Raw genomic sequence first — 25,179 nt, forward strand, 5'->3', positions numbered from 1 at the left:
CTACTCTTGGAAGAAACGAAAATGGCACATCGTTCAGAAGGGGACGAAATTCCAAAAAGTTGAAAGTAGTTTGAAAGTAAAAAGAATTTTAACTTGGCGTTTACACAAGACAGACTGTCTGCAAATACAACTCTGATTTACGAATACATACAAACATTTGGCTAGTTGCCTCGGCACTGTCTGGTAATTTTCGTAGGCAGTAAACATGGACATTTTTGAACAAATGAAAACAAAAGTATTTGAAATTGCAAAAAAGACAACAGGACTGGGATGCAACAAAACAAAAACAAAATGTGTGAACGGATAACAAAAGAACTCGACGATTTTCATTCATAATTTTACAACTGTTTTTGCTGTTGTCTGGACGCCTACGTCACACAGGCAAGTTTTAGGGTTTTGACAATCAATACATGTACTCAACTGTCATGTGTAAACGCAGGGTAAGTCTTGTATAAGTCCCAATTTACATTAGGCGAGTTTACTTGCGGCAATTGTCAGTTTGTGGGTGAGAGAGGGTGTTGAGAGGCAAAGGGTTACCATATACCTCACCTCTCTTTCCATCAAACTGACAATTGCCGCAAGTAAACTCGCCTAATGTAAATTTGTACTAACATTTAAGCTAGATTCTGGTGCAAGCGAACATTTGGTGAATGAGAAATGGTGTTTCGATTCAATGTCAACGTTGGCAACTCCAGTGGGGATAAAAGTCGGAGTCGAGCAATTTTGCTGGAGTCGGAGTCTGAGTCGAAAAAATAACTCGACTCCGACTCCGGGCTAATTTTTTTCCACGTTCTAGAAATATAACATTAAATTTGAAACAAGAACTTTTTTAAAAATCATTATATATTTTAAAAAAAGGTATAAGAAAATATATATGCAAATTATATATTATACTAAATTAAAGGACAATTCACATATTTACTATCCTTTGAAGTGTAGTCTATTCATCCCTATTTTGTTGATCCAGTTGATTCGTAACATTTTTGCAAACAAAAGTAAAGTTCTATGACAATCGAATTAAGACTGGACCTTTAACCTCTTTCGTCAGAAATCCTACTGGTCCTCTCACGAAGGTCTATTGGTATTCTCATCTTGTTTTTTATGAGAAGTCCTCCTTGTCTTCTATTAAAGACATTGTGATCTCTATGGGAAATATTACTGAATACCATGTGACGCAAAATGGAAGTTACGATCTGGGGGAGGAAAATTCCTTTTGGGAATGAAAGCCCCAATTGAGAACCCCAAAGGATCCCATAGCTGAAATTTTTGAGTCATGATATAATGATTTTTTTTGATTTGACCCCCATCAATCATTGAGAAAATGGTTTTATATCTTTGTTTGGAGATATTGTTTCATCATTTTTTAGATGACATGTTTTCAGTTAAATGGAATGAGGAACCTTTCTGTCAAATATGCTGTCCTAGCTCAGTTTCTTCTATGTCCTTTTTGTTCTTAAAACCCAAACAGTAAAACAAAATTAAATTTTCTACCAAAGGTCCACCGAAAATTATATGTAGATTTCCCATATCCAAGAAATCGACATTGTCACGTTTTCATTGTCCTTTATCAGCTTTACCCGTTACATTCTCAAAAAAAAAAAAAAACGTATGTTTATGTATTTCGGTAAATTTCGCATAATCATAAACTATATATCAAATTCGGATGGCTACGCTTCTGAATTAGGGCACATATATTCGTTGGTCAACGACAGCTTCATCCTGCCATAACTCAGAAGTCTGACAAACGGCAAATTTTTCTTCTAGGATTCATTATATGCTCAATGAGGGCTTTAGATGTAGACATTCAAATAACCGGCTCTGTCCGCCAGCATGCACGAAATTCAATTAAATACATAATCATAGAGTTTTCATAAGAAAGGATCAGGTAAAAGTGATAAAGGACAATGAAAACATGGCAATATCGAATTATCGTCCTAGTGAACCGACCCTACATAAAATGTTCCTAGCAACATTTTTGTAGAATATTTCCATGCACGAAATCTCATCGTTTGCTAATTTTTCAGTTCCAGAAAACATCCATCTGCCTACGTTCTGAGTGGTGTACACAATATATCTCAAATCTTTCAATAAAGTTCAAAATGTGAACGCTGAATTTTAGTTTAAGGGGGATCCCTACTTATAAATTTCAGAAAAATTTTAAGTGGTCAAATTTTTAAGTCGATCGGATCAATATTGCCACAGTATGAGCGTTGGATGGGAACAATTTATTTTATTTTGTATGCAGCATATAAACTGTGTTTTTCTCGAGATAGTTTTCGAGATAGAGATGGCACCGCAAAATGCTTTAATAAAAACAAGGTTTCGTAGACGACCTCAAACTTGGTAATATTTTTCTCTTTCAGATGAAGAAAAAAATCTGCCAAAAAGTTACGTAGTTTTCTCGGGAAAAAAATCATGAAAAATGGCTTTTATTGTGCTTTACAACTGGGGGTCTCCTTTTGAGGCTAGGCACAATAAATTGTTGGCTTACATCCAGTTTGAAACTTGGTCGTGAATTCCTTATAGTTTTTATTGCATGTAGTCCTTACGATTTCTATTGCCCCATCATTTTCACATATTTTGAAGGCTTAAGGATTCTCTCACGCGGAAGAATTCCGTCCAGAATATACTCGTGCAAAAAAAGGAAAACCGACAAAAACTTTCTAACTTTGTCAATGTAAGATTCGGCAGAAACAGTATTGATATGTTTGAATGTATTCGAACGAATGCCCTTTCTAATGAATATGTATAGGAATTCACTCTCGGAGTCGACCCGGAGTCTGAGTCGGAGTCGTGCAAAAAACTCGCCTGGAGTCGGAGTCGAGCCGAAAATACCTCGACTCCGAAACCCTGGTATTATATGTACCAGATCTCAGAGACAACTTACTATCTGTAAAAAAGATGACATCAGCCGGGAAGGGAAAAGACCACATAGGAACGGCATACTTACGTGGAAGTTTATATGAGATCAGTTTTAACATAAACGATCATGTGGTGAATTATTCAAACGTCGTAAAGAACCAGCTGTGGCACAAAAGATATGGTCATATTGGGTCAAGCTCTTTTACTGAACTGGTAAATAAAAACATGGTACTAGGCACTGATATTAAACCAGAATGAATCGTTTTTGTGATATTTGTATCAAGGGAAAACAATGTCGTGAACCATTTAATAAAACTCGGGAAAAGACCACTCGTCCACTACAAAGAATTCACTCTGATGTATGCACACCAATTGATCCTGTAGCGTGGAATGGTTCCAAGTATGTCGTATCATTCGTAGACGACTGTGCCCATTTTACAGTAATATATCCCATCGCCAAAAAGTCGGTCGTATTTAAAGTTTGTTGAGTATGTTGCACAATTTGGTGTGCCAATTTCAAAACTCACCGTAGATCAAGGCCGAGAATATTGTTCATCTAAGCAAAGGAAGTGGTATGCTCCTCAGCAAAACGGGGTAGCAGAAAGATTCAACAGATCGCTGATGGACGAAGTAAGAAGTATGCTTCTAGAATCAAAAATGCCAAAGAATATGTATAATGATTTTTTCATTCACGAGCAAATACTCGATCGAATCGAATGTCGTAATTAGGCCCCTGTTTTTTTAATCAATCGAAGTCCAACAAAATCCTTAATAGATACAACTACAACAGATGTGTGGTACGGCAGCAAACCAGATGTTGGGAAATTGAAATTGTTTGGTTGCAAAGCTTATGCTTGGGTACCGAAACAAAAGCGTAATAAACTGGATTCGAAAAGTCAACTATTACATAGTTACGTTGGGCTATGTTCCAAATTGATATAAATTATGGAATATGGAGGAAAGGAAGATAATCACTTCAAGAGATGTCAAATTCGATGGAACCTGCTTTCGATATAAAGAAGATAAGAACATAGAAAGTGCTTTGAAAGCGGAAGTTATAAGAAATAACATGCAAGAAGGGGATGATGAGGAAAGCGTGCCTGTTACTCTGACACCTAGCAACATTACAGAGAGCACAGCAGACGTGGAGATTATTGATGATGATAATGCAAATTTACCACCACATGTTGAGATGGCAAATGAATGCTCCCAGAAGAAGCCAACGTACCAAGAACATTCCCAACAGATTTTTGGGATTCAAATTAGGTTTTTCGGCATACATAAAAGGGCAAACCCCTATGGACATTCCAGAAAAATTCTCCGATATAGCTGGTAGATCTGATGAAGCTATGTTGATTCAAGCAATAAATGACGAACTGCAATCCCTGGAATCAAACAAAGTTTGGAAAATAGAACGACCTCCTAAAACAGCAAAATTATTGAAATCAAAGTGGATTTTCAAAATCAAGTACGACGGTGATAGGAAGCCATTTAGATATAAGGTCCGGTTAGTTGTGAAAGGAAAGAAGTGGAATGGAAAGAAAGAATGGATTTTTATACATAGTCCCAATTTACATTGGGCGAGTTTACTTGCGGCAATTGTCAGTTTGTGGGTGAGAGAGGGTGTTGAGAGGCAAAGGGTTACCATATACCTCACCTCTCTCTCCATCAAACTGACAATTGCCGCAAGTAAACTCGCCTAATGTAAATTGGGACATACATACATATACCAGAGAGGGTGTTTCAGCAAGCAAAGACATGGCATGTCGATTTTTAAAATCTATCTACGGTTTAAAACAAGCGCCAAAGTCTTGGAACAAGATTCTTAATAAATACATTATCGCATTGGGATGCAGCAGATCAAGTCATGACTATTGTTTATACACCAAGCTTATGAACGATAAAGTTATTTATGTCGACGATCTGCTTATTGATGCCAGTAATATGGAACTTGGGTGCCACCGTGGTGCAATGGTATGCACTCCCGCCTTGCACGCTAAAGATCGTGTGTTCGGCTAGGCAACATCAAATTTTCAGCGGTGGCAAAATACCCCTCAGTGATGTTGGCGACATTTCCTGAGTATTTCAGCCTTGAAAAACTTCTCTACAAGTGGTGTCTTAAGACAGGCCGTTCGGACTCGGCAATAAACAGTAGGTCCCATATCATTGAGCTAATATGAATCGGGGTGCACTCATTGATATGAGAGAAGTCCCCCTTGTCCCAACTGGGATGTTTGCGGAACAATTATTATAATATGGAACTTTTTGCAGAGTTCAAAGCGGAATTAGAAAGAAAATTTCAGTTATCACAATTCGGAGAACTGAAGTACTTTTTGGGAATAAAGGTACAAAAGACCGCATCAAAAATAATTTTATCTCAAGAAGTAAACGTAAGCCGAATATTGGAAAAATTCTCTATGCAAGATTGTAATTCCGTAAAAATGCCAATGGACAAAGGTTTGAAATTACAAATTAACAAAAGTGAAACGGTATGTGATAAACCACACAGAGAATTACTTGGAAGTATGATGTACGTTATGCTATGTGTAAGGCCAGATATTTGCTACCATGTCGGTTACATGGGACGTTTCCAACAAAATCCTTCGGAAGCTCATTGGCAAGCAGCTAAAAGGGTTTTGAGATATATTTTAAAGACACATTGAACATGAAATTGAATTATGAAAAGAAAACGGATGAACCTCCCTTGGCAGACGCTGATTGGGCCGGTGACGAAGTTGATAGAAAGTTAGTAAGTGGTTACTTATTTAAAGAATTCGGATGTACCGTATCCTGGTCAAGTAGAAAGCAGCAGACTGTGGCTACCTCATCGAGTGAATCTGAGTAGGTCGCATTGAGTTTGGCAATCTCAGAAGCAATTTGGTTACATGGCTTACTTCAAGATCTAAACATTATTCAAAATGATCCTGTGACAATTTACGAAGACAATCGGAAATGTATATTCATGGCATCAAATGTTGAGACAAAGAAATCAAAGCACATAGACACCAAGCATCATTTCATAAGAGATTACATCGATAAAGGAATTGTCAAGATAGAACCTATCGGAACATGTGATCAATTAGCCGACATCTTCACAAAATCCCTGGATAATAATAGATTTAAAAAACTATCTAAATGCATTGGCTTATATGATTTAGAAGGAGTGTTGTAGAAAAGCAATCATAGTAGTTATTATTTAGTTGGTCATGTTAATAATAATCAAATGTTCTGTTCCAGAACCTGCAAGAAGCTGCTATTTTAATAGTAGAAATTAAATTAAATAAAATAGTAGAAATTAGTAGATTCTTGCAGTTCTGGAACAGACCAATAGCAGCCTATGAATTTTAATTTTATATACTAACCCAGTTGTTCAATAAATAGCAATTGTCTACTTTGACGTAGGCATGTAACTAGTTACTCATTGATCCTAGTTACTTTACACCCAAAAATGGCATACAAAATATCCTATAGCCCGATTTTCTCACTGGAAATAGGCTTCCTTGCCGACCACGTCAATTCACTAGTTACAGGTAATGCGGCGTGTTATATATTGACCATTTATAGACTACCGATGGATACTGTAATAGACAATGTTTCTCTCTTGTAATCTCTTTTCAACATTATTTCTATTTTTTTTTAACAAAATAGAAAAAATATTCTGTCATTTTGTATGTTTATTCATAATTTAAAAACTTATTGATGCTTTGTTGTGAAAAAATTTAAGATGCACAAAAGAACGTGTTACCAGCTAAATCATAAGAAGGATGAATAATTTAAGAAGAATATTTATAATATATATGTGGTAAGTATTGATACATATCTTGACACAATTCATTATCGCGTCATTTCATTAAATTTCTATACATTTTATTTCAGGAACTTTTGAATGATCTGAAGGACCCACGAGAAAAACATTCCAAGGACCAAATAAACATACGTCGCTGTATCAAGTAGTCATACACTAGTTCCAGTATCAAGGATCGAGATCTACATATATGTATACAAGATTATATTGTCCTTTGTAAAATATTTGCACTCCATGTATATATGTATGTATTAACCCATTTATCTGACTTCAAGTTACTAGTATTTTTGGCTATCATTTCTGACTACCGAATTGTTTACCAGTAGCCAGCAAAATTGCTGGTTATTCCCTAGTTACCCAAACAACTGGGTAATGTTTCATGAAATATGTATGTATGTATTCAGTCTTCTCTCTGTTTTCTTGTCAATAAACATTAATTATTAAACTTTCTTGTTTGAACCAACGAAACTTATAATAGACCCTTTCTGGAATAAAGGGAGTTTCTATAAACCTTTTCTGAAAGGAAGGATGTTCCTAAAGATCCTTTCTGAAAGAAAGCGTGCTTCTATAGATCCTTCTTCTGTAGACCCTTTCTGAAATAAAGGAAGTTTCTATAACCCCTTTCTGAAAGGAAGAATGCTCCTATAGACCATTTCTGTATCAAATGGTGCTTCTATAGACCCTTTCTGATACAAAGGGTGCTTCTATGGACCTTTTCTGAAACAAAGTGTGCTTCTATGGACCTTTTCTGAAACAAAGTGTGCTTCTATAAATAAGAGGATAAAATTTAGTTGACTGAGATTTTATTCTATTTTTTGCATTGTTTGCTTAAAATTGGAAAATATCCACATCAATAAAGTTTTAGAGAGACATTAACTACAAAAAGCATATAAAAATTCCTTAATAAATCTAAAAACTACAATCCCTTTTCAATCAGACATATTTTTAATACTTCGTGAACGGAAATGGGTTTTTATATGTATTTTCATTAATTTCAATTTTCTGCTTTTACTTTACTTTCCTCATCGGCTTCGTCAGCTTTGCGTTTCTTTTTCGGTATTACGGTTTCTTTCTTTGAAAAGAATGTAAATTGAGATTTGCCGGCTTTCCTCTGGGCTGATGCAGCTTTCTGTTTAGCATTAAAAAGTTTCTCAATTTCTTTCACATTTTGTGCTGGAATAGTCCATTCTTGATTTTGTTCATTGGGAGATTTGGTTGGATCCTCGTCATGGTTGTAGTTGGGTATTTCTAAGCCCAAACGTTTACACAACTTAGTCAGAATATCGTCAACATAGGTGTGTATGACAAGGTCAGCTTTTTTGTCCTAGAAAAAATATTTAAAACAGAAGCAGAGCAAACAAAATGTAAAACAAATAGAAAAGATTTTGTGTCCACAACTTACATGCTTAGTTGGTTGTAAATTGCAAATAACAAGCTTGCCATTATGCTTCTTAATCTTTAAAGGTAAATTACCACTAGGAATGATTTGAAGAGTTGTGCCTAAGGTAATGTTTAAATCCGCCAAGCTGCAAAAAAGGACAAATGTTAAAATCAAATTTGAAGTATTTATTCAGGTGTGCTTACGTGGAATGCATATATGCCAAATCTAAATCCTTTTCAGGCAAATCATGTTCCCAATCTAAAATATTATCCAATAGAATACCACCTCGACATGCACGACGACATGTTCCACCACATGGCTTTTGTCCAACAGTTTCCGCGGCTGTTGTTCGGACAAATTGTCGCCGACATTTGTTACACTGTTCAATGAACATGTTACCATGTAGTTCGGATAAATAATGACGCGGTAACCCAGATTTCAAATGCAGACCATCAATATTTTGTGAAACAATATATTGAACATAACCCTTTTCCACAAGACAACGCAATGCCATATGAGTAACTGTGGGTACAGCATCGTTAAATGATATATTCAAGTTAGGCTTTTCACCCTTTTCTTCCAACGTCCAAACTCCTTTTGGACCCCTAGAATATTTTGTATAACATAATGCTTCGTAATACTTTCAGACTTCAAGAGCAATACTTACCTAAAATCTGGTATGCCCGCTGTTGTCGATATTCCGGCTCCGGTATGTACAACAACATGTTTAGAGTTTTCCAACATTTCAATTAATTTATTGATTTTCTCTTCGATTTCTTCTGCGCTATCAAATTCTTCTGGTATCCCCAATATTCCTTTGTTCTCATAAGGCGATAAGCCATCAGCATAATTGCAACTCATAATCTTTGTGGGAAGGATCAACTAGAGGAATGTTGTAATCACCGAGAAAAATCTGAAATTGTTACCACAGGTAAATCTTCTCGTCCTGGCCTTCGGTCTCGTCCTGAACAAAAATATATATACCATTCCCGAGATATAGGCCTTTAAAGTTCCAAAAATATGTAGCCGAAGTCCGGCTAATTAGAGAAAAAATAATAATATAAAATAAAGTTTTGTTTCCGTTCCATGGATTTGCACTTGTGCATAGGAAGGTCTTAAATTCACGACCGAAGGCCGCTTTTGCAAAAGATAATTATAATTTACAACAAAATTTAGAATTTTAAAGGCATATACATATATGTATGATATATACAGGTAAAAATTTCAAAAAAATACACCCTTCTTTTTTCCTAATCATCTACCCATGGTAAAAATTTCAGATCTTTCTGCCAGCTGTTCTCGTATAATCAATTTATACCTTAACTTGCTCCCTAAATGTCCCCCCAAATTCAAAACAACTTATTTTTACGAAACCCCAAAACCAAAATATAGGGTACAGGGGGGCTGGATTCTCTCGATCTGAAATTGATGCTGTTATTTGATGCTGTTACAGGTGGAGGCCTGGATTCTCTTCTCGAAGTTCGTACTTCCTCCAAATGATGTTGTTGTTGGATGGATTAATGTTTACGAATACTTGCAAAGACGGAAATGAAAAAATAGGCTTGCCAACAGCAGAACACAGACGAATTATTTAGCAACGAATGTTGTTGGCAATTCTTATATGAAACAATCACACTACAGGTAATTTGCCCAGTTTTTGAGGCAAAAATTCGATTTTGCAACTATTAATAATAATAACTTTTTGGTTGGTATTGAAAAAAGAACATGCCAAAATTTATGAATGTAATAGTACGTTTTTATATAACCGGATTTAACAAACCCACTGGTGGGTTTAAAATGTCAATTCCTTTGCGTATACGTCAAATAAATCCACATTGAGAAGGTTAACCCTGCAAAAGCCTATAAACATGGCCTAATTGATTTTTTTTTTTTCAAAATAACGCTGTTATCGCGGTCTAAATTGCAGTCAAAGTGAGAATTTCGTAGAAAAACTAAAAAAAATAAATTTTAATACCTATTTAAATGTGTCCAAGACCATGGAAATATGAATCATATATAAATATGTATATGTAAAATGGAATAGATTGGCCATCGCGATAGGAATTTATTTGATATATAATATATCTTAAACGTATTGAGTAGCGACCAAAAAACACAGAAAATCAAAAAAATATATTATTTTTCTAAAACTAACTTAATGTAGACTTTTACTAAATTGGCCGTGTTTGGCCGTGATTTTGCCACCTAAAACACATTACTGAAAGTCTTCCGCATTAATATTACTTGGTTTCATTACCAGATTTTACCCGTTTTTTGATATATATCAATTTTTATTATGTTAGTTCTCAAGAAAAACTGATAAATGGTCTGTTCCAGAACTGCAAGAATCTACTAATTTTTACTCTTTTTTCCGATAATATAAAGGAAAAATTCTATCACAGTAAAAAATAGTAGCTTCTTGCAGGTTCTGGAACAGAGCAGTAATTGTGGCAGTTTGGTCTGAGAAAATAAATAATAAATATGAAAATGTAGCTGCTTACAATTTCATTGCAAGTAAAATAAGTAATGATAACAAATTGTTCGTTATATCCGTAGTTTGCTATAAACGGATCTGCATTAGAAAGGTTTATTTTATCTCCCTTTTACATATTAATCATTGATACGGATTAAAAGAGTAAGAAAATGGTCTTTATTAAAGTATATTTCCAAAATATACAAAATTGTAATGACAGTTCGTATGAAAATCTACTCGCGGGGACAAATTTTTTGCTGCTTACTACCGTGATCTTCTTCAGCAGTTTGGTGTGTGTCATGGCACAATTACCCAGGTAGTGGCATCGTAAAATTGTGAATATGTTATGTCAAAACTTTCTTTATGTTGTTGGGGAAATTACAACAAAAATATTTTTTTTTATAAAGGGATCATGGCACAATTACCCAGGTAGTGGCATCGTAAAATTTTGAATACGTTATGTCAAAACTTTCTTTATGTTGTTGGGGAAATTACAACAAAAATAATTTTTTTATAAAGGGATTTGACTTTTCATATTCGATCAGCTGGTGTGATACCACTACCTGGTAGTTCTGCCATGAAAGGGATTTTACTTTTCATATTCGATCAGCTGGTGTGATACCATTACCTGGTAGTTCTGCCATGGTGTGTGTAATAAAACTAATAAAAATGCCATTGGATGAAATAGTTTTGTTCGTTATATACGTAGTTGCCTATAACCGTAATTCGTTATATCCGAATTTATCTGTAGAAATCTTTGTTTTATCTCACAAATATGAATTGTGACAGCTCAAATCCAAATCATCTGATTGGGGAACCTGTAATTGGGCCATGGATGCTGCCGATGAACCCTTTGTGCACGTGTGAGATTGAGTAGTGTGTGGCATTCCTTCAATCCATATTCCAGAAATGATAAATTTTCCTCCAAAACATGGGTTTTAGTTGAAGTTTTCAAAAATTGTTAATTTCCCCAAAAACAGTAAGTGTGTCTGCGTACTCGATAATTTGTAATCATGATACAATAAGAAGGTAGCATTATCAGCCCAGCTGATGGTAACATAATGTGTCAATTGCATTGAATTTATGTAAAATTTTGACATCTTATGTTACCAAAAACGGCAGTTGCTGCTACCTTCTTATTGTATCATGTTTGTAATAATTATTAAAAATTATTACTGAATGTTGTTTTTTTACACAAATGTTAAGTAAAAGAGAATGAATTGAGAGACTTGTTTTGAAATTTTTATTACTGAGAACTTATAATTTTTACTGAAGGAATTTTGATCAGTAACATTTTGTTGCTTTAGCAGTTGTCAAAAGTTTAAAATATTCAAATAGCATAATACCCTAGACAGGCGGCAGCGTTAATTTGCATTAACTGCCTTAATTCAAATTAATTCGTGCATTATCCACATTCTTAACCCAGATAAAGCCACTGGTCGTTTAAACGCCACAAAAAATGGTTGCAAAAATTGACGTAAAACTCTGGTTTTTTTGAATATTTTTGTGGGGTTTTTTGCATTTTGTTAAAGTATTTCCTGTTATCTGTCATTTCACGCTTATAACGCTTCATTTGACCTACGCATTTCCACGCAATTGGCATAAAACCCAAGCTATTCAAAAAAATCGACTTTTTTGTAATTTTCGACTTTTGATGAAAAATTTAAATATGCGATACAAATTTAATCATAAATGTTAGAATCATATAAAGTCAGGGATTTGTTAGGAATATAGTAAGAGTATTTTCTCAATCAAAAACCAAGGAATTGGCATGTAAGGATACACCAATATTACCCTCCAAAGTTTTTGGCACTTTCAAAAGAAGGCCCGATTGCAGGAAAACTATACGTTTTAGAGAAAAAAGTTATTTTTTAAAAAATGCTTAAAAAGTCTCAAAAATATATTTTTCATAAACAATTTTAAGTTTTCACGCAAAAAAAATTCTCGGCGCTAAGTGGGTTAATGCACAAAATCAAAGGAAATTTAAACTGAATTTAGCAATTTCAATATGGCAATGCTGTTGAAAATCAATTGTCTTTTGTCAAATTTCCATGTTTAAGAAAATAAAAAAGGAAAGCAAATCAACAATTTTCGCGTTTCTTCACAATAAGTAGTGGTATTTCGCGAGTAGAATAGCAGCTAATCGTTTTTCACGCCTTCTAACAAATCTCTATTTATTATTTTTATTTTCACAAAAAATGTCATTACCCACCATACCAATTTTATCGAAAATTATATCTTCTTCAAATGTTTTTTAAAGTGTTGCAATATTTTTATAATATTAAAAAGACTCAAAAATATCGCGAATAAATTAAATTTATTTTTGCTTCATCGTAGTGAAAAGGTCAATGGTAGAAAGTGTATTTGTTTCGCATATTTTGACGAACTTTTGTAAAGCTTTATGAAATGGTCTGCTGGGTACAAACAAACAACACAAACAGCTGTTTCATAAATGCAGAAACTATCGTCTGTCAGGTTAAAAAATTATTCAAATTAGAACATTTTTAATGCAAATTAATTCTGCCGTCTGTCTAGGGCATCATAATCATATTCAAATTTGTAATGAATATTGTCTTTTTACTTTTTTAATTTTTTCCTTTGAAAGAGTACTTTGCTTTACTCTCTAAAAAGAAGTTACTGAGAAATATTTACTGAGAAAGTACAAGGACAAACCTAATATTTATTATTTTCAATAATTGTTTTTTGATTACTTCGAAAATAATCAAAATTCATCGTATTGAAAGGGTTTCATTTCCAATATCAAAATAGTTTTGATTTCTATCCTGCAAAAAATATTCACAAATGCTTCAAAATTGACTAATACTATTACAAATGCTGTCCTGCATGCCCACAGTGTATGGACCGCGTTATGCCAGACTATGAAAAATTTCTTTAACGAGAAAATGAGGTTATAGGCAACAGGTGTGAATGGGGGTGCAACTGTGTACACGAGGTTCTGTAATCTGAAATAATTCTTTGTGTTTAAATTCGCAACACTCAAACCAATGTAAAGCAATGAAAATATCAATATTTTCATTTGATTTCATATACGCGTGTGGATGTCAATGAAATTTTCGTAGAAAATTACAAATAGGGTTTGACTGCTCAAAAACGCGTTGTCCCTTTTGATTGTCATTCGTAAATTGTGTCAGTGTTGAAACAAAATGTGGAAGTAAGTGAACGAAGACGTACAAAAGGTACTATTTTGATACATTTGTTCAAAAAATATTTTTGTATTTGTAGTATTATGCAAAAAATTGTCCATGTAAGGCGGCCATCAGACCATCTGCTTTTTCACATGTATGTTGTCCATTTGGGTATACTAATATACAGAACAGCTGATGCCATACATGTGAAAAAGCAGATGGTCTGATGGCGGCCTAAATGTTATTCTTTTTTAATTTATTTATTTTATATTTTTTGCGATCGAAATTATTTTAAATGTTTTGAAATAAAAAATGTTTTGGACTTACCCTTAGGTGTTAAAAATTATTCGTTTTACCTGCTTTAATGGGATTCACAAGAATTACTCTATTTTAAAATGTTCAAATACAATACGCACATAAAAATTTTAGGTACCTTTATGTAAAGCCGCACTTCTTTTTGTACAAAAAGTACGCTTGTATAAAATGACTTCAAAAACGCAACACTGGATATGAAAATTACGAATGACAATCAAAACGGAAATCACGTTTTTGAGCAGTCAAACCCTATCGTCTGAAAACGCTCATAGTCTGGCCATAAGACTATACCTATTTTCTTCTACCATGGATTAGGGATAGTTAAGTCGACTTTCGGTTAATCGATTAATCGACTTTTTGCAGTCAAAAATATAAAACTCGTAGTCGACTTTTGTCTGGAGGGAAAATCGCATAATCGATTATCTTGCGATCGATTTTGGAGTTTGCCCATAGATTGTTCACTTGGCGGTTTTACACTTTTGGCGGTTTTACAGTTTCAAAAGAAAACTCGAAAATCGACGAATAGTCGATTATAATCGATTTTTTGCGGTGAAAAAGTCGAAAGTCGAGTTACAAGACAAAGGAAATAATCGCAAGACCGAAAAATCGCATTTTTAGACCAAAATCGAAAAATCGATTATTGCTTTCCATTACCTATCCCTACCATGGATCACTATCTGCTCAATAAAGTATAATACACATTGACAAGCAAAACTGACAGTCATCGAGGTCTATTTCGTGAATATCAAAGCCTAACTGAATAATTTCTTTTGTAATCTCTAAATAATACCGTAAATATTGTATTTCAAACGTTTTTAGCTAAATAAAAGTTGTTATTTGCCGGAAAATTGTCCTAAAAGTACGTTGACTGTCAGTTTTGACTGTTAAGTCCAATTTACATATGCATATTAAATGATTTCGTTTTACGAAATCCTAGAATCAAATGAAGTGTATTTACATCTGTTGCGTCATTTGCTTACGCACACAATCGCACATACACACTTATACAATAACACAAACACACGCACACAATATATTTATTCAGAAAAATAGGAATTTCACAACACAAATGTGTATCAAATAACTTAAATTAATTCCAAAAACAAAACAAAAAAACATAATTTTTGCAAGTTTTTTAACCATTTATTTTCACTTTTGTCATCGTTTGAGTATTTTTGTTTTTCTACAACACACACAAACAAACAAAGACATCATAAAACAGTTGCATTTTTTGGTAGTTTATGACGAAAAAGCAGGGTTGCGTATAAAAGTAGGATGTTTTCGTGCGTTGTTTAGAATAAATGACGTAGCTATCGTCATTTATTTTTGTATGGTAAATGACGCAAAATATTGCCTGTTTTAGCAAATAAATGACGAAACAGCTCTAAATGACGAAAAAGTTGCTAATGTAAATTGGACATTAGTGTGTACTCCCCTTAACTATCGAGTGAATTGTCATGTTGCCACATCACCTTATGTTTTCAATGTTATCTAATTGTCATGGCACAATTGATTGATGATTGTGCCATGCTAATTGTCAAGCACAGCTGTTTTATAAGAGGGAAAGAAACCAGAAAAAAATACTCTCTTTCGATTTGAGAACAAAAATAATCAGTTTGAATTATTTTATTAGCAAAATAAGTTGATGTTGGCGGATAAAAGTGCATAGAAGAAAAATAATAGGAAGAAGTCTACGTTTAGTAAAAAATAAAAGCAGAACAATAGTAAGAAATTAAAGAACTGCATCGCTTATTCTGTGAAAGTAAAGTTTAGGTAAACATAATATATAAAATTAAAAAGAAAAAAAAAACAGCAATATATAACAAAAATAAAAGTAAAAACACATAAGTAAGAGTGTCAATGAAATAAAAACGTATGCATAATATTTATTGCACTTCTCATAGCCCAGCCATACCCTTCCCTTTTGTATATTATTTTTCGTTTGTTGAAAATAATTAATTGTGAGAGGCAATTAATTGTGAGAGGTGTTGAGAGGCAAAGGGTTACCATATACCTCACCTCTCTCTCCATCAAACTGACAATTGCCGCAAGTAAACTCGCCTAATGTAAATTGGGACATACATACATATACCAGAGAGGGTGTTTCAGCAAGCAAAGACATGGCATGTCGATTTTTAAAATCTATCTACGGTTTAAAACAAGCGCCAAAGTCTTGGAACAAGATTCTTAATAAATACATTATCGCATTGGGATGCAGCAGATCAAGTCATGACTATTGTTTATACACCAAGCTTATGAACGATAAAGTTATTTATGTCGACGATCTGCTTATTGATGCCAGTAATATGGAACTTGGGTGCCACCGTGGTGCAATGGTATGCACTCCCGCCTTGCACGCTAAAGATCGTGTGTTCGGCCAGGCAACATCAAATTTTCAGCGGTGGCAAAATACCCCTCAGTGATGTTGGCGACATTTCCTGAGTATTTCAGCCTTGAAAAACTTCTCTACAAGTGGTGTCTTAAGACAGGCCGTTCGGACTCGGCAATAAACAGTAGGTCCCATATCATTGAGCTAATATGAATCGGGGTGCACTCATTGATATGAGAGAAGTCCCCCTTGTCCCAACTGGGATGTTTGCGGAACAATTATTATAATATGGAACTTTTTGCAGAGTTCAAAGCGGAATTAGAAAGAAAATTTCAGTTATCACAATTCGGAGAACTGAAGTACTTTTTGGGAATAAAGGTACAAAAGACCGCATCAAAAATAATTTTATCTCAAGAAGTAAACGTAAGCCGAATATTGGAAAAATTCTCTATGCAAGATTGTAATTCCGTAAAAATGCCAATGGAAAAAGGTTTGAAATTACAAATTAACAAAAGTGAAACGGTATGTGATAAACCACACAGAGAATTACTTGGAAGTATGATGTACGTTATGCTATGTGTAAGGCCAGATATTTGCTACCATGTCGGTTACATGGGACGTTTCCAACAAAATCCTTCGGAAGCTCATTGGCAAGCAGCTAAAAGGGTTTTGAGATATATTTTAAAGACACATTGAACATGAAATTGAATTATGAAAAGAAAACGGATGAACCTCCCTTGGCAGACGCTGATTGGGCCGGTGACGAAGTTGATAGAAAGTTAGTAAGTGGTTACTTATTTAAAGAATTCGGATGTACCGTATCCTGGTCAAGTAGAAAGCAGCAGACTGTGGCTACCTCATCGAGTGAATCTGAGTAGGTCGCATTGAGTTTGGCAATCTCAGAAGCAATTTGGTTACATGGCTTACTTCAAGATCTAAACATTATTCAAAATGATCCTGTGACAATTTACGAAGACAATCGGAAATGTATATTCATGGCATCAAATGTTGAGACAAAGAAATCAAAGCACATAGACACCAAGCATCATTTCATAAGAGATTACATCGATAAAGGAATTGTCAAGATAGAACCTATCGGAACATGTGATAAATTAGCCGACATCTTCACAAAATCCCTGGATAATAATAGATTTAAAAAACTATCTAAATGCATTGGCTTATATGATTTAGAAGGAGTGTTGTAGAAAAGCAATCATAGTAGTTATTATTTAGTTGGTCATGTTAATAATAATCAAATGTTCTGTTCCAGAACCTGCAAGAAGCTGCTATTTTAATAGTAGAAATTAAATTAAATAAAATAGTAGAAATTAGTAGATTCTTGCAGTTCTGGAACAGACCAATAGCAGCCTATGAATTTTAATTTTATATACTAACCCAGTTGTTCAATAAATAGCAATTGTCTACTTTGACGTAGGCATGTAACTAGTTACTCATTGATCCTAGTTACTTTACACCCAAAAATGGCATACAAAATATCCTATAGCCCGATTTTCTCACTGGAAATAGGCTTCCTTGCCGACCACGTCAATTCACTAGTTACAGGTAATGCGGCGTGTTATATATTGACCATTTATAGACTACCGATGGATACTGTAATAGACAATGTTTCTCTCTTGTAATCTCTTTTCAACATTATTTCTATTTTTTTTTAACAAAATAGAAAAAATATTCTGTCATTTTGTATGTTTATTCATAATTTAAAAACTTATTGATGCTTTGTTGTGAAAAAATTTAAGATGCACAAAAGAACGTGTTACCAGCTAAATCATAAGAAGGATGAATAATTTAAGAAGAATATTTATAATATATATGTGGTAAGTATTGATACATATCTTGACACAATTCATTATCGCGTCATTTCATTAAATTTCTATACATTTTATTTCAGGAACTTTTGAATGATCTGAAGGACCCACGAGAAAAACATTCCAAGGACCAAATAAACATACGTCGCTGTATCAAGTAGTCATACACTAGTTCCAGTATCAAGGATCGAGATCTACATATATGTATACAAGATTATATTGTCCTTTGTAAAATATTTGCACTCCATGTATATATGTATGTATTAACCCATTTATCTGACTTCAAGTTACTAGTATTTTTGGCTATCATTTCTGACTACCGAATTGTTTACCAGTAGCCAGCAAAATTGCTGGTTATTCCCTAGTTACCCAAACAACTGGGTAATGTTTCATGAAATATGTATGTATGTATTCAGTCTTCTCTCTGTTTTCTTGTCAATAAACATTAATTATTAAACTTTCTTGTTTGAACCAACGAAACTTATAATAGACCCTTTCTGGAATAAAGGGAGTTTCTATAAACCTTTTCTGAAAGGAAGGATGTTCCTAAAGATCCTTTCTGAAAGAAAGCGTGCTTCTATAGATCCTTCTTCTGTAGACCCTTTCTGAAATAAAGGAAGTTTCTATAACCCCTTTCTGAAAGGAAGAATGCTCCTATAGACCATTTCTGTATCAAATGGTGCTTCTATAGACCCTTTCTGATACAAAGGGTGCTTCTATGGACCTTTTCTGAAACAAAGTGTGCTTCTATGGACCTTTTCTGAAACAAAGTGTGCTTCTATAAATAAGAGGATAAAATTTAGTTGACTGAGATTTTATTCTATTTTTTGCATTGTTTGCTTAAAATTGGAAAATATCCACATCAATAAAGTTTTAGAGAGACATTAACTACAAAAAGCATATAAAAATTCCTTAATAAATCTAAAAACTACAATCCCTTTTCAATCAGACATATTTTTAATACTTCGTGAACGGAAATGGGTTTTTATATGTATTTTCATTAATTTCAATTTTCTGCTTTTACTTTACTTTCCTCATCGGCTTCGTCAGCTTTGCGTTTCTTTTTCGGTATTACGGTTTCTTTCTTTGAAAAGAATGTAAATTGAGATTTGCCGGCTTTCCTCTGGGCTGATGCAGCTTTCTGTTTAGCATTAAAAAGTTTCTCAATTTCTTTCACATTTTGTGCTGGAATAGTCCATTCTTGATTTTGTTCATTGGGAGATTTGGTTGGATCCTCGTCATGGTTGTAGTTGGGTATTTCTAAGCCCAAACGTTTACACAACTTAGTCAGAATATCGTCAACATAGGTGTGTATGACAAGGTCAGCTTTTTTGTCCTAGAAAAAATATTTAAAACAGAAGCAGAGCAAACAAAATGTAAAACAAATAGAAAAGATTTTGTGTCCACAACTTACATGCTTAGTTGGTTGTAAATTGCAAATAACAAGCTTGCCATTATGCTTCTTATTCTTTAAAGGTAAATTACCACTAGGAATGATTTGAAGAGTTGTGCCTAAGGTAATGTTTAAATCCGCCAAGCTGCAAAAAAGGACAAATGTTAAAATCAAATTTGAAGTATTTATTCAGGTGTGCTTACGTGGAATGCATATATGCCAAATCTAAATCCTTTTCAGGCAAATCATGTTCCCAATCTAAAATATTATCCAATAGAATACCACCTCGACATGCACGACGACATGTTCCACCACATGGCTTTTGTCCAACAGTTTCCGCGGCTGTTGTTCGGACAAATTGTCGCCGACATTTGTTACACTGTTCAATGAACATGTTACCATGTAGTTCGGATAAATAATGACGCGGTAACCCAGATTTCAAATGCAGACCATCAATATTTTGTGAAACAATATATTGAACATAACCCTTTTCCACAAGACAACGCAATGCCATATGAGTAACTGTGGGTACAGCATCGTTAAATGATATATTCAAGTTAGGCTTTTCACCCTTTTCTTCCAACGTCCAAACTCCTTTTGGACCCCTAGAATATTTTGTATAACATAATGCTTCGTAATACTTTCAGACTTCAAGAGCAATACTTACCTAAAATCTGGTATGCCCGCTGTTGTCGATATTCCGGCTCCGGTATGTACAACAACATGTTTAGAGTTTTCCAACATTTCAATTAATTTATTGATTTTCTCTTCGATTTCTTCTGCGCTATCAAATTCTTCTGGTATCCCCAATATTCCTTTGTTCTCATAAGGCGATAAGCCATCAGCATAATTGCAACTCATAATCTTTGTGGGAAGGATCAACTAGAGGAATGTTGTAATCACCGAGAAAAATCTGAAATTGTTACCACAGGTAAATCTTCTCGTCCTGGCCTTCGGTCTCGTCCTGAACAAAAATATATATACCATTCCCGAGATATAGGCCTTTAAAGTTCCAAAAATATGTAGCCGAAGTCCGGCTAATTAGAGAAAAAATAATAATATAAAATAAAGTTTTGTTTCCGTTCCATGGATTTGCACTTGTGCATAGGAAGGTCTTAAATTCACGACCGAAGGCCGCTTTTGCAAAAGATAATTATAATTTACAACAAAATTTAGAATTTTAAAGGCATATACATATATGTATGATATATACAGGTAAAAATTTCAAAAAAATACACCCTTCTTTTTTCCAAATCATCTACCCATGGTAAAAATTTCAGATCTTTCTGCCAGCTGTTCTCGTATAATCAATTTATACCTTAACTTGCTCCCTAAATGTCCCCCCAAATTCAAAACAACTTATTTTTACGAAACCCCAAAACCAAAATATAGGGTACAGGGGGGCTGGATTCTCTCGATCTGAAATTGATGCTGTTATTTGATGCTGTTACAGGTGGAGGCCTGGATTCTCTTCTCGAAGTTCGTACTTCCTCCAAATGATGTTGTTGTTGGATGGATTAATGTTTACGAATACTTGCAAAGACGGAAATGAAAAAATAGGCTTGCCAACAGCAGAACACAGACGAATTATTTAGCAACGAATGTTGTTGGCAATTCTTATATGAAACAATCACACTACAAAATCGATTTTGCAACTATTAATAATAATAACTTTTTGGTTGGTATTGAAAAAAGAACATGCCAAAATTTATGAATGTAATAGTACGTTTTTATATAACCGGATTTAACAAACCCACTGGTGGGTTTAAAATGTCAATTCCTTTGCGTATACGTCAAATAAATCCACATTGAGAAGGTTAACCCTGCAAAAGCCTATAAACATGGCCTAATTGATTTTTTTTTTTTTTTCAAAATAACGCTGTTATCGCGGTCTAAATTGCAGTCAAAGTGAGAATTTCGTAGAAAAACTAAAAAAAATAAATTTTAATACCTATTTAAATGTGTCCAAGACCATGGAAATATGAATCATATATAAATATGTATATGTAAAATGGAATAGATTGGCCATCGCGATAGGAATTTATTTGATATATAATATATCTTAAACGTATTGAGTAGCGACCAAAAAACACAGAAAATCAAAAAAATATATTATTTTTCTAAAACTAACTTAATGTAGACTTTTACTAAATTGGCCGTGTTTGGCCGTGATTTTGCCACCTAAAACACATTACTGAAAGTCTTCCGCATTAATATTACTTGGTTTCATTACCAGATTTTACCCGTTTTTTGATATATATCAATTTTTATTATGTTAGTTCTCAAGAAAAACTGATAAATGGTCTGTTCCAGAACTGCAAGAATCTACTAATTTTTACTCTTTTTTCCGATAATATAAAGGAAAAATTCTATCACAGTAAAAAATAGTAGCTTCTTGCAGGTTCTGGAACAGAGCAGTAATTGTGGCAGTTTGGTCTGAGAAAATAAATAATAAATATGAAAATGTAGCTGCTTACAATTTCATTGCAAGTAAAATAAGTAATGATAACAAATTGTTCGTTATATCCGTAGTTTGCTATAAACGGATCTGCATTAGAAAGGTTTATTTTATCTCCCTTTTACATATTAATCATTGATACGGATTAAAAGAGTAAGAAAATGGTCTTTATTAAAGTATATTTCCAAAATATACAAAATTGTAATGACAGTTCGTATGAAAATCTACTCGCGGGGACAAATTTTTTGCTGCTTACTACCGTGATCTTCTTCAGCAGTTTGGTGTGTGTCATGGCACAATTACCCAGGTAGTGGCATCGTAAAATTGTGAATATGTTATGTCAAAACTTTCTTTATGTTGTTGGGGAAATTACAACAAAAATATTTTTTTTTATAAAGGGATCATGGCACAATTACCCAGGTAGTGGCATCGTAAAATTTTGAATACGTTATGTCAAAACTTTCTTTATGTTGTTGGGGAAATTACAACAAAAATAATTTTTTTATAAAGGGATTTGACTTTTCATATTCGATCAGCTGGTGTGATACCACTACCTGGTAGTTCTGCCATGAAAGGGATTTTACTTTTCATATTCGATCAGCTGGTGTGATACCATTACCTGGTAGTTCTGCCATGGTGTGTGTAATAAAACTAATAAAAATGCCATTGGATGAAATAGTTTTGTTCGTTATATACGTAGTTGCCTATAACCGTAATTCGTTATATCCGAATTTATCTGTAGAAATCTTTGTTTTATCTCACAAATATGAATTGTGACAGCTCAAATCCAAATCATCTGATTGGGGAACCTGTAATTGGGCCATGGATGCTGCCGATGAACCCTTTGTGCACGTGTGAGATTGAGTAGTGTGTGGCATTCCTTCAATCCATATTCCAGAAATGATAAATTTTCCTCCAAAACATGGGTTTTAGTTGAAGTTTTCAAAAATTGTTAATTTCCCCAAAAACAGTAAGTGTGTCTGCGTACTCGATAATTTGTAATCATGATACAATAAGAAGGTAGCATTATCAGCCCAGCTGATGGTAACATAATGTGTCAATTGCATTGAATTTATGTAAAATTTTGACATCTTATGTTACCAAAAACGGCAGTTGCTGCTACCTTCTTATTGTATCATGTTTGTAATAATTATTAAAAATTATTACTGAATGTTGTTTTTTTACACAAATGTTAAGTAAAAGAGAATGAATTGAGAGACTTGTTTTGAAATTTTTATTACTGAGAACTTATAATTTTTACTGAAGGAATTTTGATCAGTAACATTTTGTTGCTTTAGCAGTTGTCAAAAGTTTAAAATATTCAAATAGCATAATACCCTAGACAGGCGGCAGCGTTAATTTGCATTAACTGCCTTAATTCAAATTAATTCGTGCATTATCCACATTCTTAACCCAGATAAAGCCACTGGTCGTTTAAACGCCACAAAAAATGGTTGCAAAAATTGACGTAAAACTCTGGTTTTTTTGAATATTTTTGTGGGGTTTTTTGCATTTTGTTAAAGTATTTCCTGTTATCTGTCATTTCACGCTTATAACGCTTCATTTGACCTACGCATTTCCACGCAATTGGCATAAAACCCAAGCTATTCAAAAAAATCGACTTTTTTGTAATTTTCGACTTTTGATGAAAAATTTAAATATGCGATACAAATTTAATCATAAATGTTAGAATCATATAAAGTCAGGGATTTGTTAGGAATATAGTAAGAGTATTTTCTCAATCAAAAACCAAGGAATTGGCATGTAAGGATACACCAATATTACCCTCCAAAGTTTTTGGCACTTTCAAAAGAAGGCCCGATTGCAGGAAAACTATACGTTTTAGAGAAAAAAGTTATTTTTTAAAAAATGCTTAAAAAGTCTCAAAAATATATTTTTCATAAACAATTTTAAGTTTTCACGCAAAAAAAATTCTCGGCGCTAAGTGGGTTAATGCACAAAATCAAAGGAAATTTAAACTGAATTTAGCAATTTCAATATGGCAATGCTGTTGAAAATCAATTGTCTTTTGTCAAATTTCCATGTTTAAGAAAATAAAAAAGGAAAGCAAATCAACAATTTTCGCGTTTCTTCACAATAAGTAGTGGTATTTCGCGAGTAGAATAGCAGCTAATCGTTTTTCACGCCTTCTAACAAATCTCTATTTATTATTTTTATTTTCACAAAAAATGTCATTACCCACCATACCAATTTTATCGAAAATTATATCTTCTTCAAATGTTTTTTAAAGTGTTGCAATATTTTTATAATATTAAAAAGACTCAAAAATATCGCGAATAAATTAAATTTATTTTTGCTTCATCGTAGTGAAAAGGTCAATGGTAGAAAGTGTATTTGTTTCGCATATTTTGACGAACTTTTGTAAAGCTTTATGAAATGGTCTGCTGGGTACAAACAAACAACACAAACAGCTGTTTCATAAATGCAGAAACTATCGTCTGTCAGGTTAAAAAATTATTCAAATTAGAACATTTTTAATGCAAATTAATTCTGCCGTCTGTCTAGGGCATCATAATCATATTCAAATTTGTAATGAATATTGTCTTTTTACTTTTTTAATTTTTTCCTTTGAAAGAGTACTTTGCTTTACTCTCTAAAAAGAAGTTACTGAGAAATATTTACTGAGAAAGTACAAGGACAAACCTAATATTTATTATTTTCAATAATTGTTTTTTGATTACTTCGAAAATAATCAAAATTCATCGTATTGAAAGGGTTTCATTTCCAATATCAAAATAGTTTTGATTTCTATCCTGCAAAAAATATTCACAAATGCTTCAAAATTGACTAATACTATTACAAATGCTGTCCTGCATGCCCACAGTGTATGGACCGCGTTATGCCAGACTATGAAAAATTTCTTTAACGAGAAAATGAGGTTATAGGCAACAGGTGTGAATGGGGGTGCAACTGTGTACACGAGGTTCTGTAATCTGAAATAATTCTTTGTGTTTAAATTCGCAACACTCAAACCAATGTAAAGCAATGAAAATATCAATATTTTCATTTGATTTCATATACGCGTGTGGATGTCAATGAAATTTTCGTAGAAAATTACAAATAGGGTTTGACTGCTCAAAAACGCGTTGTCCCTTTTGATTGTCATTCGTAAATTGTGTCAGTGTTGAAACAAAATGTGGAAGTAAGTGAACGAAGACGTACAAAAGGTA

At 33.6% G+C, this 25,179-nt stretch overlaps 2 protein-coding genes and 2 long non-coding RNA genes across 24 annotated transcripts; 2 read left to right on the forward strand and 2 right to left on the reverse strand.

Moving 5' to 3' along the window:
• The first annotated feature begins 2,977 nt into the window (after positions 1-2,977).
• Positions 2,978-7,364, forward strand: LOC141397189 (uncharacterized). 2 transcript variants are annotated; one of them, XR_012411325.1, is made up of 3 exons: positions 2,978-3,772; positions 6,244-6,664; positions 6,739-7,364. It is a non-coding gene; the product is annotated as an uncharacterized lncRNA (long non-coding RNA). The 2 variants fall into 2 exon arrangements; XR_012411326.1 differs by lacking the exon at positions 2,978-3,772 and having other exon boundaries at positions 4,431-6,392; positions 6,511-6,664.
• An 89-nt stretch (positions 7,365-7,453) lies between these two features.
• On the reverse strand, positions 7,454-9,580 carry LOC141397188 (NAD-dependent protein deacetylase Sirt6-like). 10 transcript variants are annotated; one of them, XM_073973191.1, is made up of 5 exons: positions 9,367-9,580; positions 8,716-8,961; positions 8,252-8,653; positions 8,070-8,193; positions 7,454-7,991 (listed from the first exon to the last, which is right to left on the reverse strand). In XM_073973191.1, the coding sequence occupies exons 2-5, from the start codon at positions 8,907-8,909 to the stop codon at positions 7,662-7,664; spliced, it is 1,050 nt and encodes a 349-aa protein (XP_073829292.1). In that variant the 5' UTR covers positions 8,910-8,961; positions 9,367-9,580; the 3' UTR covers positions 7,454-7,661. The 10 variants fall into 10 exon arrangements, with proteins under 10 accessions (XP_073829292.1, XP_073829299.1, XP_073829296.1 ...); XM_073973198.1 differs by having other exon boundaries at positions 8,716-8,912; positions 9,367-9,570; XM_073973195.1 differs by having other exon boundaries at positions 8,716-8,930; positions 9,367-9,570.
• Positions 9,581-15,519: 5,939 nt separating this feature from the next.
• On the forward strand, positions 15,520-18,617 carry LOC141397191 (uncharacterized). Of its 2 annotated transcripts, none has more exons than XR_012411328.1 (3): positions 15,520-15,755; positions 17,993-18,146; positions 18,221-18,617. It is a non-coding gene; the product is annotated as an uncharacterized lncRNA (long non-coding RNA). The 2 variants fall into 2 exon arrangements; XR_012411327.1 differs by having other exon boundaries at positions 18,069-18,146.
• A 318-nt stretch (positions 18,618-18,935) lies between these two features.
• LOC141397190 (NAD-dependent protein deacetylase Sirt6-like) lies at positions 18,936-21,116 on the reverse strand. 10 transcript variants are annotated; one of them, XM_073973212.1, is made up of 5 exons: positions 21,018-21,116; positions 20,198-20,443; positions 19,734-20,135; positions 19,552-19,675; positions 18,936-19,473 (listed from the first exon to the last, which is right to left on the reverse strand). In XM_073973212.1, the coding sequence occupies exons 2-5, from the start codon at positions 20,389-20,391 to the stop codon at positions 19,144-19,146; spliced, it is 1,050 nt and encodes a 349-aa protein (XP_073829313.1). In that variant the 5' UTR covers positions 20,392-20,443; positions 21,018-21,116; the 3' UTR covers positions 18,936-19,143. The 10 variants fall into 10 exon arrangements, with proteins under 10 accessions (XP_073829313.1, XP_073829305.1, XP_073829310.1 ...); XM_073973204.1 differs by having other exon boundaries at positions 20,849-21,105; XM_073973209.1 differs by having other exon boundaries at positions 20,198-20,394; positions 20,849-21,062.
• Positions 21,117-25,179: the final 4,063 nt, after the last annotated feature.

This window comes from Musca autumnalis, unplaced genomic scaffold (genome assembly GCF_047663935.1).
Source record: "Musca autumnalis isolate F117 unplaced genomic scaffold, ASM4766393v1 scaffold_3, whole genome shotgun sequence".
Taxonomy (NCBI): domain Eukaryota; kingdom Metazoa; phylum Arthropoda; class Insecta; order Diptera; family Muscidae; genus Musca; species Musca autumnalis.

Coding starts and splice junctions, on each gene's coding strand:
- LOC141397188 (XM_073973201.1), bottom strand. CDS start 9,306: ATGATTAGGAAAAAAGAAGGGTGTATTTTTTTGAAATTTTTACCT. Junction 8,654..8,715: donor GCGGGCATACCAGATTTTAG/GTAAGTATTGCT, acceptor AAAATATTCTAG/GGGTCCAAAAGGAGTTTGGA. Junction 8,194..8,251: donor TTGGCATATATGCATTCCAC/GTAAGCACACCT, acceptor CCTTTTTTGCAG/CTTGGCGGATTTAAACATTA.
- LOC141397190 (XM_073973213.1), bottom strand. CDS start 20,788: ATGATTTGGAAAAAAGAAGGGTGTATTTTTTTGAAATTTTTACCT. Junction 20,136..20,197: donor GCGGGCATACCAGATTTTAG/GTAAGTATTGCT, acceptor AAAATATTCTAG/GGGTCCAAAAGGAGTTTGGA. Junction 19,676..19,733: donor TTGGCATATATGCATTCCAC/GTAAGCACACCT, acceptor CCTTTTTTGCAG/CTTGGCGGATTTAAACATTA.